The sequence below is a fragment of the Sarcophilus harrisii genome, chromosome X (assembly GCF_902635505.1).
Source record: "Sarcophilus harrisii chromosome X, mSarHar1.11, whole genome shotgun sequence".
Lineage (NCBI taxonomy): Eukaryota > Metazoa > Chordata > Mammalia > Dasyuromorphia > Dasyuridae > Sarcophilus > Sarcophilus harrisii.
In genome coordinates, this window is record NC_045432.1 from 61,431,573 (window position 1) to 61,448,709 (window position 17,137).

General features: G+C 40.4%; 1 protein-coding gene across 3 annotated transcripts in view; it reads left to right on the top strand.

Moving 5' to 3' along the window:
- Positions 1 to 17,137, top strand: part of DACH2 (dachshund family transcription factor 2) — a 426,169-nt gene that overhangs the window by 19,549 nt on the left and 389,483 nt on the right. The window contains exon 2 of one of the 3 annotated variants that reach the window (XM_031944516.1): positions 1,248 to 1,361. The exons of the other annotated variants lie outside the window; for them this stretch is intronic. Coding sequence (XP_031800376.1) covers positions 1,248 to 1,361 — 114 coding nt within the window. The remainder of the gene's footprint in view (positions 1 to 1,247; positions 1,362 to 17,137) is intronic. 3 annotated transcript variants of the gene reach the window in all.

Below are 17,137 nucleotides of genomic sequence, written 5' to 3' on the forward strand. Positions count from 1 at the left end.
GAGAGATAGACACAGAGACATACAAAAGAGGGAGGGACAGAAACAGAGGAAGGATGAGACAGAGAGACACAGACAGAGGGATACAGAGAGATTTATCAACATAGAGAGAGGGGGAGAGACACACAGAGACAGATAGAGATAGAGACACATATAGAGAGGGAAAGATACAAAGAGGCAGATAGGCACATATAGAAGAGGGAGAGAGAGACCAATGGAAGGAAGGAGGCAGAAAGACAAAGAGACAGAGAAAGAGAGAGAGATAGAGAGAGAGAGAGAGAGAGAGAGAGAGAGAGAGAATGGAAGAAGGGAGGGAGGGCTATTAGAGAACTGACTTTCTAGCTAATATCAGAAGGCTAAACTGGAAGCCAATGAAACAATCAATAAACATTTATTAAGCACCTACTATGTACCAGGCACAAAGCTAAATGCTAGGGATACAAAAAGAAGCAATAGCCTCTGCCCTCAAGGAGTTTCCAATCTAACGAGGCCCAGGACCCAGAGACAGCAGCCTCAGCAGCCCTAGAGCTTAGTAACTTCAGGCTACTCTATCTCTGGACTTGAGGCCTTCTTTAGGTACATATTCAAAAAGGTCACTTACTCTTAAGCTAACTACTGAATGTAAAGAGGCCTTTGGATGCTGCCTCAGTTAGGATGATAAACTGGAGGCCAAGTTAGGACTGTGCCAAAATGAATTTTGTTTTGTATACATTGGAGCCGCCTTAATAAATTCTACCTATTTTGAGTGTAGACTAAACTAGGGGACTTGGAGATAATGGGATTATAGATTTAGACCTGAAAGGACCATTTAAGGACATTGAATTCACCCTTTTCCACCTCATTTAACAGATTGAGCGAAAACTTTTGGATACTTTTTTTACCACTATGTCTACCTTTCCCTTCTGGACTCACAAGGAGCTGAGACTTGCCTGCTGTGTTGAGGTTTGAGAACATTCCCCTTACCAAGTGTGAAACAAGTCTGTTTATGTTTAATTAAAACAAAACAAAACAAAACATGCGCAGGGGCAGTTATTGAGTACAGGCCTTATTACTGTTAAAAATCTCAGCCTGTCACAGAAATGGGAGCAGATAGGATTTTTTCTTCAACTTTTATCTGAGTGGCGGCAGCTCCAAAACAGGACTCACAAGTCACTCTTCCTTTTGGGTAGCACCAATATATCTCCAGCATAGTCCATTTAATCTGGCCCCTGCCCACATTCTTCCTAACCCATGTCTCCCCTGCTCCCAAGACTGAAGGCCAAGCATTGGGAAGCAGGAACCGGCGCCGATAAAGGTGGACCGACTGTCAAGTGGGCCGTGCATTTCCTGAAACGTCCATCCCCAGCTTCAGCATCTCCTTACAGGTAAGGAACTAGCTGTTGTGCAGCAACAGTCAATGTTTATTCACACAAAGAAATAGATTCTCAGAGAAAGGTGATCTGACTTGACCAGGGTCACATAAATGAAGTGTGGGAATTGGGATTTGAATCCAACTCTTTCCATAACACTGCCTCTTGACACAAAGCCAGATCTGTTCTTTTAGTGAAAAGCAAAAGATACCTGCAGGGGAAGATATAGCAGAGTACTTTGTTACTTTGAATGGATTAGGCCTTGAAAAAATGTCTTGAGTGTTAGCAGGTCATTTACCCTGCTATTTCTCTCACTGAAAATTAAAATCAAATTGTAGTCAGTGGGTAGAAAGATAATTTGGGATGGAACGGGGACTCAAGTTGTACTTATCCTCATAAACCATGTTGGCACTAAGTATCATTTGGGTATTTGCTTGGTCAGCCTTCCTTATGTCGATGAGCTCAAATAAAGGGATAGAGAATATCACACACATGTGGATGGGTTTAAAAGGATAATTTGGGGGGGATTTGTAATAAGCATAAAATGCAGTTGTGTTTGGTACTTAAGGGGCTGAAAAACAACAAAAATCACGGAGTATGTGATTGAATGAAAAGTGTGGAACCCAGACTATCTTTTGAGAATGCCTGGAAGAAAAGTCAGTGAAGTCCCTTCTGCATGAATGGAAAGGGGATTCAAAGGAAGAAGGATTTGAAGAGTCCTAAGGCCTTCCTTATGGACAGTTAGATCTTCCAAATCTTTAGGCCTAATATCTCTCCATATCCTCCAGTTGCCTACAATGTCTCTTTAGCAAATAACATCTCTCTTTTATCTCTGTCATCAAGGAGCTCAAATTGGATGTTCAGCTGACATATTAAAGCATTTCATGTCAAAACCAATTTAACATGTCCCTGCCACCACGTCGCCATTCTTTTCCCCCCTTCCCTCCCCTCACTGATCCTCAGTTGGCCTGGTTACCCAGGTTGTCACCATTTTTTAGTAATTATCATTTTTCTTAACTTTGTTTCCCATATGTAAACCATTGCTAAATCCTAAACTTTCCTGATGGATTTTTGCCTTCATTTGCAAGCTACCACTTGTTCTATACCCTTATTCTAACTTAACTTATAGACTACAGCCTTCCAAATGGCCTCCTTGCTTCTGCTGTCCTCCTTTACAGTGCATTTTGTGTTGTTAGAAAATTTTCTTTAAACATTTTTATAATGCCATTTCTTTGCTTTAATCCCTTTTGCTGACTTTATCCCATCTAAATTGTTAAATATGGCCTGTGTCATCTACCAATTGCTTATTCCTCTGTTCCATCCTTCCTGCCAACCTTTCTCATCGCTCCATTTGTGACATGAGACATAACCATCATGTAGTGGCAAGAGCTCTAGCTTCAGAACAAGAGACCTTCCTTGGAATCTTGAAATGATAAGAATCTATAAATTATAATAAGAAATAAGAAATTATACAGATTGACCTCTGTGGCCTTTTCCAATTCTAAATCATATCAATTCCTGAGAATGGACCTTCTGTCAAGAAAAGTTTGCTTGGGTTGCACATTTTAGAGTCCTATTCTTGAACTTTCCCTTGTCCTCACCCCACTTTGACTACCACATGTCCATTTCAAACATCAGTCTAAAAGGTTTTCAAGATTTCTTTCCCTGATAATTCTCCCATAACATGGCTTGCTCCTCCTATATGCCTCCTTTAATTTCCCATGATCATGGACATTTTATCCTTTTACCTCCTAAGTGTGTTTGGAAATGCTATTTTAGGAGGAGGAAGCACATGGCAGGACAAGGGCTTTGCTTTTCTCTCTCACAGCCTCAGTTTCTTACTCAGTGAAATCAGGGCATTGGCTGGTCTGATCCCCCATTACCAGTCCTCATGGTCTCTGATCTAGCTGCTAGATCAAAATTGTGGGCAATGACTCAATTATTCAAAACGCAGTCCATGTGCTCAGTGTACCAACCTCGCTTGGTACAACCCCTAATTTATACACCAATGAATTTCAGTGGGTGAACTTAAAGAGGTAGTATCAGAAGCATCGCAATGTCCATCTGACGAGGTGCATGATTTTTATGTCTTACTAGTTGTTCATGCTGCTTTTTTTTTATTTAATAGCCTTTTATTTACAGGTTATATGCATGGGTAACTTTACAGCATTAACAATTGCCAAACCTCTTGTTCCAATTTTTTACCTCTTACCCCCCCACCCCCTCCCCCAGATGGCAGGATGACCAGTAGATGTTAAATACATTGAAATATAAATTAGATACACAATAAGTATACATGACCAAAACGTTATTTTGCTGTACAAAAAGAATCAGACTCTGAAATATTGTACAATTAGCCTGTGAAGGAAATCAAAAATGCAGGTGGGCATAAATATAGGGATTGGGAATTCAATGTAATGGTTTTTAGTCATCTCCCAGAGTTCTTTTTCTGGGCATAGCTAGTTCTCATGCTGCTTGAAAATGGCCAAATCTTAATTGAGATTTGCTAGTTGAATGTACTTTCTTTTTGAATATGATTTCATTGAGATGGGACTTGAATGCAAGTTCTGAGGCTATCTCCTATATCACACTTTCTCTCTTTAAGATTACAGAGCAAGACTCAGTGCCTACATGTATTAGATGTGCCATTCATTGATTTATTTTAATTTGTGTTATGTACCGTGGGGATACAAAAAGATAAACAAAACTTGATAAGTCTCTGCCCTCAAAAAATCCATAATCTACTTATGCAGATTAGAAAGTTAAACAAATGACTACAATATGATCAGAGAAACTGGTTTTAAGAGAAGTCAGAGGTCATGTGTTCCAGCCTCATTCCCTAAGTTAGAACCTCCTTTACAAGAAAACAGATTGTGAAAATGAATTAAATAGTACAAAACATCTATGTGTTCATGCTACAATGATTATTATTTCTTGGATATGGGAGAGGTTTTCTAAAAAGTTAGGGAAAAAGTAGAGATGAATTAGTGAAAGGCAAAAGGGAGCAGGATCCAGAGAATTGAGGTTTCCCCAAGGGTTGGAGGTGAAAGTGATGAGGTGACTCATATCACCTTCAAATTGGTTGAATTGAATTTCCCAGAATATGGAAATTGAAATACTATCTTCTCCCCTGCTTTCCCCTATTTCCCATGTATAGCTGTGCCAAGCTGCTCTTTTTGCTCAGACCCAGCTCTTGAGAGTGACCCCTCCCAGGCTGAGCTTCTTTTCCCTTCCCTTGTGCCATCTGAAGTATGCTTTTGGAGTTGGTCAGCCACATGAACTTCTCAGGAGATGGTTAAACTGGAAACTAACAACGATGGGACAGAGTTGAAGGGGGGGGGGCAGTGGTTACATGAGGGCATTTTCTGGTTCCTTTGTTTTTGTTCATTAAATCACTTTGTTCATCTCTGTGCAGTGTGGTGCCCCCTGGTGAACGTTCCTTTTAGAAGAATTCTACTTTGCTCATTATCTTCATAACAGCCTATCTTTTTTTTTTTTTTTTTTTTTAATGCAATGTTGCTGGAAAGCATAATAACTTGTGCTATTTATTTTCCAGAAAGTAACAATGTGGTAGATAAGAACAAGACAGTAATCTTTTTTCCCATTATAATGGTAAAAACCCTGCCATTCCAGCCTTTTTTTTTTTTTTTCTTCCTTGGGGGAACCCAAATTACCTGCTTCTTTCCCTTTCCTACGAGAGAAGAGGATGAAATGTTCAGCCTTTCTAGAGGATGGGAGTTGATAGTGTCCACTTTTGTGTTTCTCAAAGGTAAAGAGGCCGGATTAGGGTTGCACCTGACTGAAACATAATAAATCTAGGATAGTTGGTTCCTGCTAGGGAAGCATTCGAACTGTTGTCTTAAATACCAGGGGTCCAAATTAGGTTTCATCAGCTTATTTTCCTCATTTAAACTTTGAATTCTCTAAACCCTTGCTCTCCAAAATGATCCCTAAATGAGAGTGGATATTGGGGATTCTTTTTTCAGTTCTAGAACTTTTTGTTTTCCAGTCAAAAGCAAATGCCATCTTGAGGTTACACTTTTTTTTAACTGTCTAGGAAGACAGTTAATGACCTTTGTAGACAGTTTTCCTCCCCTCAGATTTAAAATATTCCAAATGCATGTGTGGCTGGACTTGAATTTCTCTCAGCATGAGGAATTCAGTTCAGCAAGCACTCAGTAGATTCTTAGAGACCTAGTCAAAAAAAAAAAAAAAAAAAAAGAAAGAAACAAATCCCCTACCTCAAAGAGCTTTATTTTCTCCTGAGGCAGAGGGAGAGAAGCACTATCTCTTCAGATAAGGAAATACAAACCAGAGCCAAATTTATATGTAGTTTCAGTGGGAAATACCAATGATGGGGGGAATCGGGAGAAGCCTGTTTTAGCCAGTGAATTTGGAAGGGGCTTTGGCCACCCAGAGGTAGGGGGAAAGCAAACACTCCACATGTGGGACTGCTTTGTGCAAGGCTACAGTGAAGAGCAGAGCGAATCTCTCAAAAGAACATCCCACAGTAAATTTTCTGAAGATGGTTCGGTATTCAGGGCTATGCATTCAAGGCAAGAAAAGGGAGTGTGGCAGTTAGATGAGATTAACATTTAGAAAAAAATTCTGAATTAATCCTCCCCCACTCAAAAAGATATTTGCACACCCACAGCAGTTCATTGCGAAATTGTGGATTCCATTTCATATGTTTTGACTTAAAAAAGGGCACTTAATAAATTCTACATGGTAATTGCAAAACTATCCTGTTTGTACTTCCTTCTGAATTTCTGTGCATTTAAAAAAAAAAAGTCTCGATTGCCCTTTTTGAGGGGCAATCACTATTATTAGTTTCCCCTCTTCCTTTCCTAGCTCCCTACCTCCTTATCTCCCCATTCCCCTCCTGGTTAAAAACTTTTACCAAATGAGCATAGTTGAGCAAATTAAATTTTACCAGTGGCCCTGTCCCAAAATATATGTCACTTGCTCCTTGTGTCTCTTTTTCCTCTGCCTGGAAGTAGGTAAACATGCTTTATCACAGGTCCTCTTGAGCTGTCATTGCTGTGATCCCAGCTCTTTCAGTCTTTCAGAGTTGTTTTGCTTTATATTTCTGTTCTCGTATGGGGTATTCTCTTGGTTCTCCTCACTTCAGTTTCATTTTGTGTCAGTTCACATGACCCAATATTCTCTTAACTTTTCTCCTTTTTTTTTTTGGCTTTTGGCCCAATAATATTTCATCACTTTTCTATCTAACAGTTTGTTCAGCCATTCCCCAGTTGTACAAGAGACAACCTAGGGTGGCATCCCTTTCAATTCAAGTTCTTTTCCATTTTTCCCCACTTTGAATCCCTGTTTTAAGAGCTGGAAGTTCATTTTGTTTGTGACTGTTTCCTTCCTGATACCCTTGATTTTTCTTTTATCACCTTCTTCCCCAGTCCCTACTTTTTTCTATATTGAGATTTCTACACCAAATTGTGCATTTGTCTACTTCAGTGAAGTGTGAGGTTCATTTGAATCTTTCTCCTCCTGAGAAATAGCAAAATCTGCGCCCTTCTTCTTCCTTTCTATACTTGTGTGTGCCTTTTATCTTTTCTTCTTTTTCCCTTTGTTAAATCCTCAATACAAGCCCCCCCCCCCAGCCTTTTGTTCTTCTTATCTAACCCTCTCAGTGTCCTCTAGAGACATAAAGATTCTGAGGGACATTTGTCCCTTCTTTTTCCCTTAGAATATTAGTACCACATCATCATAGGGCTCCATGTGCATTAAGTTTACCATTCTGGAGCAACTGGAATTATGGGTCTTCCTGCAGCATGGCAGTGGGATTCCTCCTTTTTGAAGGATATTTGGTACAAGGAACTGTTGATTATTCCCAAGCCAGTGGAGCTGTCAGCTTTTTCTGTATGTCTCCTTGCTACTCGGACCTGCCTCTCCCTCACCCAACCTTCTCTTTGCTTAATGTGGCTGTATTATGCCAGCCTAAGTTAGGAAATATGTGGGAGAGAAACCTAAATAAACTGTGCTCTTACTTTAGGATATGATTAAGTATGGGATAGTGGCTGAAACAGTCCAAGCCTTGGAGTCGGGAAGACCCAAGTTTAAGTCCCTTCTCTGATATATGGTATCTTTGTGACACTGGTAAGTGGCTTAACCTTTCAGCACCCCATGTAACTCATGTAATCTGTAAATTACAGATTAGTTGTCAGTCTGCTCAAGTAGATGGAATTTCCATATTGGAGTACTTTATGCAGATGAAATCATTGATCCAGTTTCCTCAAATTTATTTTATAAAAATGAGTTTTTATCCATGTCTTTTGTTTATAATCATCCATAGTTTTACCTAATTTCGCTCTACTCTCCTTTCCCAAGGACACATCCTATATAGCAAGTAGTATTTTTTATACTACCCTCCCTCCCATAAAAAGGAAAAGGAGAAAAAAATCAATACAATGAATTAGTCTATTTAAAAAGTCCAAAAACATGTATGCTTTGCAGAACCTGTGAATGTCCCACCTCAACAAAAGTAGGCTGGTCACTCAAACTTTAGATAATCTTGACTTGTGACAAATTATGAGTAGAATTTAACCATCTAGCAGTAACAGCTATAAAGACCCCTTCCTCCTAACAACTCTCTGAGGCTTCATATGGGGGGAGAGAGGGGTTTATCATTCCCATTTTACAGATGAGGAAACTGAGGCATCAAGAAATTAAGGGACTTGGCCAGGATCAGACAGCTACTGATGGTGCTTGAACTGGAACTTTTAATGTCTTTCTCACTCTATAACCACTTCAGTTAATACAAACTAAAGACCAGTTCCATCATAGTGATACTTCTTCATAGCAACCAATAAGCATGGAAAAAATACCTGCTTGTGTGCCAGGCATGGTGCCAGGTACTAAATGTTTTTGACTCGTCATAGGCTCATAGGATATTTGATTTATAAGGAACCTTAGAGGTCATTTAGTTCAGTCCCTTCATTTTACAGATGAATAAACTGAGGCCCAGAGGTGAAGTGACTTGTCTGAAATCATAGTGGTATTAAGTGGCAGAACTACCATTGAAGCCTAGGTTCTTTGACTCCAGATTCTGCATCACTAATGATGCCTTACGTTTGTAGAGCACACTCCAATGGACAAAGAGCTTTCACCATAGGAGGGCCAAGGTGCTAAATCCTCCAAGTGAACATTTGGAACACAATCTTGTTCACAGGTGAGGACCATGAAGTAGGCCCAGTGAAATCCTAGCTTGACAACACCTAGCTGCCTTGCTGTAGGTACTTTAAAGTAATAAATCCCGTGTTGGAAATGACCTATCATTTAAACATTTTGCTAATTCACACTGGCATTTATTTCTCATACTCAGTTGTTTTAATGAGGGTTGAGTTGACTAGTAGATTAATGGTGGTTTTGCCCCCTCAGTTACATATATTATGACTGTATTAACTTGTCAGGTATAATTAAACACTGTCAATTTTTCTTCAAAACATCCCAATTCCCTTAATCTCTGGCTATTTTATTTTACTTTTTTTTTTTTTTTTTTTTTGCATGAGAACATTTAATGTAGATTCTTCTTTGGGCTTAGCTGTATTCTGATTCTGATCCTGATCACTATAGGTGTTGTGTAAGTGACTAATTAAGAGCCTGGAGGCTGCTTCATAATTGAAGCAAGTGGGCCATTGAAGTCTGGGGGAGCATCACAGCTACCTACTTAATGTCCACGTGTTTGATTTATATGGAATTTACTCACAAGTGACCAAAGTGCATTCCCAAGTACATTCCACATTAATGCCTGAGAAGAATGCACTTAATCAGAACCATTTACTAATAGCTGATGTTTGCATACTGCTTGGAACTTTGCAAAATACTCAATGCCCATTAACTCGATTGGGTCTTAAGAATGCTGTGAGGTAAGTACTAGAGGTAATCTTGTCTCCGTTTTTTTACCTGTGAGGAAACCAAGGCTGGTCCCCTGTGGTCACACAGTTAGTAGATGTGAGGAGCTCTCTCCTTATTTCCAGTCCAGTCTGCTTTGCCCTGGGTTTTTGCCTCTCTTCTGACAAGTCTCATGTGGGACAGGGGCTTTAGAGGCCATCTGATCCAACACTCATTTGATAGGTGAGAAAATCCCATTCCATCGGGGTGAGACAAGGGAACTGTTACCTAGTTCATTCTCTAAGACTCTTGGGCTGCGATCACCAGGTACATAGCAACCTACGTCCAAACCAAGCTTCTTTCTGGCTGGATCCCTTCTTCCCTGTTGTTGAACAGAGTTCGGTTTGGTACCAGCAGTCAGAGCCCTGCAGCATATCTGGCATCTGTCACTTTCTCTTCACTGATAGACACCCAAGTTCATACCTTCATCATCTTTCATGTAGATCACTGCAGTAACTTCCTGATTTGTTTCCCTGCTTCTAGACTTTCTCTTTCCTAATTTTACTCTCATTCCCTTCTTCTTCATCCACCCTCCAGTTGAATATTCCTAAAATCCCAACCCTTTCCATTGGTTCCTTTCTCTGTCTTACCTATTCGGATACCTGAGGATGCAAAGTAGCGGGCCTAGATAAATGTTGGAGGGAAATAAAAAGTCAAGAAGTGACTTCCAGCAAGCAGCACCTTCCCAAGGTTCATTCTACTTGGGTCTTAACAATTGTACTGCTTTACATGCTATCTACATCTGTTATCTCATCATGTGGGAAGAATGCCACAGTGCACTAAAAGAATTCTGGTCTCTGAAATAATGTGAATTCCTACAATAAAGACTGTGTCTCCAAAATCTTGCCATATGTCATATGAGGGGAAGAGGAGAATTTGGGAAGATATTCGACTTTCCAGGAAGGAAGCCTGGAAACCAGTGTTGGCTCCTTCGATCATGGCTAGACTTGAGGATCAGGACTCTGAGATTGTGTTAAGATGTCTGTTCTGGCCTTCCTCATGTGACTGGGAGCAGTCAATTTGCATTCCCTGTGCCTGAATTTACCTTCTGTAAAATATGGCTAATAATATTTAACTACATCATAGAAGGAGTTATGAAGCTTTGCTTTCCCCTTTAGAGATTTTCAAATGTGAAGGAGCAAAACAACTACTAGCACCATATTATGATTGCATCTTGGTTGCATCAAATGAATAAAATCAACCACAATAATTTGGATTCCCCTCTCCTCATTGTATTATAGGTTATGGAATACTTGCTTGCCTTTTCCTTCCCCCAGGTCCCTTTTATAAACCTTCAACTTGAACTGGGAATCTGGTATGCTCTTAACTCCAGCTCAGCAATAGCCCCTTAGGACTTAGCACCCCATGCTGATCCTCAAGTCATTCCCTTGGGCTCCTAGTCCTTCTTGAGTGGGACTCTGTCATTACTTGAGGATTCAGTGCAGAAGTCCCTTTAGTCTGCCAGGCACAGCTAACTCCATTGTGAATACTGGAGAGGTGAGGATGGAAAAAGGCTGCATTTTACATTTGAGCAGAGTGAAGCAGGGAGTTGTGTCCCCAAAGAGGCGCCTCTCTCATTTGCCTAGCCAGAGGTTTGCTTTCAAGCCTGTCTACAAGGTGGGCTGGGAGAGTGGATTCTCTTGATTTGCACGTAACCAGTCAGTGGAAAGGACTGGGAAAGAATGTCAGGGGAAAGGGCCCCCATCAGCCCTTGCATAAATAATGCCTTTCATGGTACATAAAGAGAAATTGGGACCCATGTGAACTGATTGGGAGCCAATCAGAATAAGAAAACTCTGCTCTTGGTTGATTTTGTCTTGGGTTTTATTTCCTTTCACTTAGAAAGCTCCACCAAATTAAGTTCTGTTTTGGAGAAAATCCAACATGTGGTGTCAGAATGAGGGCCAAAGTGAACCAGCATTTGTGTGTCTTCCATAGACAAAGACGGTTATGGGATTCACTCTTTATTCAGGGGGCAGAATGTCCTTAGTGTTTGTGTTCTCTGGAGTTCTCAGAAGACTCGTCCATAATTTCCATTTCAGTACAGATAACACTGGCGTCCTCTGAGTTGCAGCCTCGGATCTGTGGGTTTCTTTCCTGGGAATGGGGGGCGGGGAGAGGCCAACCCTCCCACCAGTTGTGTCTCATGGCCCAGCAACCCCAGTGCTTTAGACTATTATTTCAAAATCCAATATATTCAAACTTTAGCCTCTGAGAGCAGTAGGATCAGTATACAGGAACAATAGAAGGATAAATATAGAATTTTCATTAAGGAAAAAGACTATATCCTGTCATTTTGGAATTTGTGTTCAGAAGATGAGCTCATCATTCCCAGCCTGCACTTCTGTGTTTCAACTTTGTTCTTATTGGGGGGGAGAGGAAAAAAACAGTTGACATTATGTCTCTTAGTTATTGTGGTGGTACTTCATGGGCATGAAGAAATAAGTTGAACTGATGCCAAAGGTAAGGTCCCTAGCACTGTGGCAATAATTGAATGCACATCACTTTTGAGCTCTGCCCAATGGCTACTCTCATCAAATTTGTTCAACAACGATTGATGTAGTCGGCTATTTGTATCTGGAGCAACTCATTTGGCCAAGTGATATGTGTGTTGACTCAATGGTGTTGGTTACTGGGAAGAGGTTAAGAGGCAGTGTGGAGCCAGTGCAGAGACTGCCAGTCTTTGGAGTCATGAGAAGGCTGGAGTGAAATCCCCATTTTTTTTTTTAGCTTTTTAATTTTCAAAATACATACATAGATAATTTTCAGCATTCACCCCTGCAAAACCTTGTTTCAAACCTCTTCTCCCTCCCTTTCCCTCACTCCCTCCCCTAAGACAGCAAGCAACCCAGTATATGTTAAACATGTGCAATTCTTCCACATGATTACCATGCTGCACTAGAAAAACCAGATCCAAAAGGAAAAACAGGAGGAAGAAAACAAAAAAGGTGAAAATACTATGTTGTGATCCACACTCAGTCCCCAGTCCTCTCTCTGGATACAGACAGCCCTCTACATCACAAATGGATTGGAATTGGCCTGAATCACCTCATTGTTGAAAAGAGTCAAGCCCATCACAGTTGATCATCATATAGTCTTGTTGTTGCTGTGTACATTGTTCTCTTGGTTCTCCTCACTTCACTCAGCATCAGTTCTTATAAGTTTCTCCAGGCCTTTCTGAAATCATTCTGCTGATTGTGAAATCCTCATTTTGACAGTAGCTGAGAAACTCTGGTCCAAGCACTTTCTGCATTTTCTTGAAGTCACAGATAGGGGGAATTCCCTGGGCACAGAACTCTAGCATCTCTTTTTATAGAGAATGGACTTTCCTTTGCTTCAGGATTTGCTCATAGCTGCTTCTTGTTTTTATCTCTTTTTCTTTCTATTGCGTGTTTTGGGTGTCCCTTTAAGGCAAAATGAATTCAGCAATGATTGATGTAAAGACTTGTCAATGGCGGGTCTGCAGTTGAGAGGTGACTTGGACTTAGGAAGAATCGAGTCTGAAATTGACCTTTACTTCTCTCTATGTGATTCATGGCAAGTCAGAACTTGAGTTTCTCAGGTAACTCTCCAAGAATTAGGAATCAAGTGAGTTTCTTCATAAAGTACTTCGCTATTATTATCTATGTGTCTGTCTTTATATTCTGTGTCTCTTCATTTTTTTTCTGAGCGAGACTTGTAGCCTTTTAAGAACACTCAGAAAATTTCCCTAGGATAAACCTCTCAGTAGATCAGAGACCCAAAGGTGCTCTCTTTGTTGCCAGACTGTGTGCTCTCCAGGTTGTGAAGTTCTCTCTGAGATTACTTGCTACTGGCTTAAATTAAAACAAAATAAAGGAACAGAACCACTGACATCAGCTCAAAAGTTGTGTGTGTATGTGGATTTTTTGGGTTTTTTTTTTTTGCTGACTTTTAGTTAGCAAGGTTTTAAATGGCTCCTAGTCTTCCACCTGCAATCAAATGTAATAAACCTTCTTCACTGCAGAAGTCAAATTCTCAGGAAAAAAAGTTGGAAGCTCACACTTACCCCATAAAACCTTGTTTATTGCTACCATCAGTCTTCTAAGATATGCCCCACAATGGGATTTGGTAAAGCCATTACAAGGGGCCGTATGAGTTCCATTTGCCTACAGTAAATAGAATGTCAGAAGTGTCAGGGGGAAATAAATATCGGGCTGGTTAAAAGGGAGCAGAGATGGCTCAAAGCATCATTGAGAGGATTGATTTATCTGGCGGCCTGTAATGACTGCAGATGGGGATCTGTTATTCTAGATGAGCAATGAATTTGATGAGCTGATAACACAGAGCCAGAGAGGCCTGGTTTTAATTACTGATGAGGAATTTATTTGTGAAGCACTCTGATTTACTGAGGGTTTGTTCTGTTATTGACAGGTGACCTTGGGGCTTTACTCTTTTGATGACTCCTCCCTTCAAAAAAAGGGGAGCTTTGGCAGAAATAAGCAACCAAACAGAAAAGGCATTTTATCTGGAGTGACTGCAACACTCAGGTCATGTGAGATGCAGACTCAGCCTTGAAGCTATGTACTTATTACCTTGAGAAAGTTGGCCCATATAACTCCTGAGCATTTTAAACAGTGTCTTGGATAGTCTCTTCCAGGTGCATTCCTTCCTTCCATATCTCCATTCCCATGAGAGATGGTTGGTCCTCTGATCTGATATGGTTATATTAATATGTGCTTCTGTGATTACAATAAGCTATTTTGACAGAGGAGGGTAGACTCTTGCCTGATGCAACTTGGTGCATTAAATAATTCACTTAGTTGGTTCCCTCTGAATGGAGGGTGGGGTTAGGGGGGAATGGGTGGATGGATAGATGATTTAGGGCTGATGTGAATTAGCTCTTTCTTGATGTTCTGAATGAAGTGAGAAATTTGGGAGTGAGATAGAACACGAAAGGTTAAGAGGAACTATGTTAAAGAATCCCCATTTAGTACCAGGATTTGATGTCATTTAATTTTATGACCAGGTTGGGATATTGGTGCTATTTTCTGTTTTTGTCTTCTTTTTATGCACTTACTATATTTGAAGGGGAGGAGGGAAGCACTTTGTCCTCTGAAGGTGGAAATTGAATTTTCTAGCAGCTCATTAATACAAAGGGATCTTTAGCCTTCCCTCTTTGGCCTTTAAAGGTCTGCTACCATCAGGGTGGGTCCAAGGGGCCTCAGCCAGGCCTCTTGAGAGGGAGTTGTTTGAGGCAAGGCTGGACTTCCTCTCTTTTTCCCCTACCTAGTGATCTGAGTTCTGGAGCTATTTTCTTGGTGGATTACTTGATATATTGATTCCTGATGAGCTCTACCCCCACTCAGTCCCACAGTTTGTCTGTGAGGGCAGAGGAGGTTGGCTTTTGGTCTTTCCATCTTCTAGCCATCGTGCAGAGCCTGCTATCTAAGGAGATACCTACTAAATTCTTTTTGAATGAATGCATGTCTCCACTGGGGTCAAACCATCCTCTCCTTGAAATGAATTTCCTTTTGTAAAGATCTAAAAGTTGTTCCAACTGGTGAATAAGGTGATAGGGATACTATTTGGGGTTAAAAAATAGGGTGTTAGTATGAAATCAAAGTTTGTGTGGCTCCTGGAACAGCTTAGATGGTGGTGACCACAAGCACATTGGGGGAATAGGTAAAGGGCCTCTTGAGTCAGCTGCTTGGAACAACAACACTTCTTTCAGTGTCTGTAAGTTTGTTCAAAAAGTAAAGTCTTGTTATTTTACGATAATGAATTGATCAAACTTGTTTTTTTTAAAGCTTTTTATTTTCAAAACATATGCACGGATAATTTTTCACCATAGACCCTTGCATAGCCTTGTATTTCAGATTTTCCCCTCCTTCCCCCCACCGCTCCCCTAAATGGCAAGCAAGCGAATATAGGTTATCCATGTTAAAATACATGTTAAATCCAGTATGTGTAAATATATTTACACAATTCTCTTGGTGCACAAGAAGAATCAGATCAAAAAGGAAAGAAAATGAGAAAGAAAATAAAATGCAAGCAAACAACAACAAAAGGAGTGAAAATACTATGTTGTGGTCTACACTCAGTCCCCACAGTTCTCTCTCTGGGTGCAGGTGGCTCTCTTCATCACAAGATCATTAGAACTGGACTCAATCATCTCATTGTTGGAAAGAGCCACGTCCATCACAATTGGTCATTGTATAATCATGCAGTTGCCTTGTTCAATGATCTCCTGGTTCTGCTCACTTCACTCAGCATCAGCTCATGTAAGTCTCTCCAGGCCTCTCTGTATTCATCCTGCTGGTCATTTCTTACAGAACAATAATATTCCATAACATTTATATACCATAACTTATTCAGCCATTCTCCAACTGATGGGCATCCACTCAGTTTCCAGTTTCTTGCCAACACAAAAAGGGCTGCCACAGACATTTTTGCGCCCGTGGGTCCCTTTCCCTCCTTTAAGATCTCTTTGGGATAAGCCCAGTAGAAACATTGTTGCATCAAAAGGGATGCACAGTTTTGATCAAACATTTTGTAAGGAAAAATATTTTATTGACTACACATTGCACAGAGCACTTCCTATGTTACCAGACATATGGGGCACAAAAGCAAAGGAGAAAGAAATACATATATATTAACAGATTTTATTGCTGTCTTTTGATTTTATATTAGTGATTTCTGGAAACTTTGCCTGCTCCCCCAATTGAACCCTGCCTTGCAACAACAACAACAACAAAAAAACAACCAGTCGAGTCAAAAGTGAAATTCATCATTTTAAAAATGAAAAAATGCATCTGAAGATAAAGATTATTATTTTATCATTCTTCCACTGAAGGTCTGTTTAGTGCCTTGTGGTATTATGGGAGGTGCCTTAGGTTTTTGGGAGGGCACGTATATAGGGAGCACTTTACTGGGGTCATAGCCTGCCAGAGGTCAAGAGCAGGGCACTGGGCACTTTCCTAGACAGCTAAAGGAAATAGGTCTAGTCTTTGAAAGCAGGGATATGGAGGATCCTGAAGATAAATGTCACCTTCTCTAGAGTGCATAAATGACCAAAGGTGGCTACAAGGTGCCTAGCACAGGGTGGTGGTACATAGTAGGTTTTTTAGTAAATGCTTGCTAAATTGGATAAATGGATGGAAGGATGGTTGAAGATGGCTTTTAAATTTCTTTCCCTATGCTCCATATTCTTCTGAATGGGAATCTTTTTCATGCCTTTTTATTCTTCTTCACTGTCAAGCTAGAGAAAATCAGGCCCAAGCAACTCCTTCCCTTTAACCTCTATTCCCCAAACTACTAAAATTTACTACTCTGTAGGTCTTCTCATCCTTTCCTTCTTCCTCCAGCCATGACTACTTTCTTGTTTTGCTTTTCTAGCTTCTTCTGGGATATCCTGTATCTGTATGCCTTAAAATTTACATTCTGAGATGTAAAAGTTACCATGTAGAAAACTGTCAAATTCCATAGCAGCTTCTTTTCCCAAAGTGTCCATTACTGTCAGTAACATCGTTGTGCTAGTTATAGGATCTCCAAATTGGAAGGGACCTCCAAGGGCATGGAGGCTAACTGTGACATGTACAAGGATATCCTCTACAGCATACCCAAGAAATGGCAATCCAATCCTTGCTTGAAGATGTTTGTGAGAAACAGATACATGAGGATTCCTGATGAATGGAAATTCACTACCTGTCAAAGCAGCCCAGCAGATAAAATATTTGTCAGTTTGGTTGGTTGACGGCAAAGTCAATGTGAGTCAATGTTGGGTGTGATATCACAACAAGAAAGTTAAATGCAATATTAGGCTTCTTTGAGAGACTGTGCAATACTAGAGATAGACAGATCAGTTGTGGTCTGAACCTATCTGTATTTTTATGTTCATTAAGGACATCTATAGCGGCAGGGAT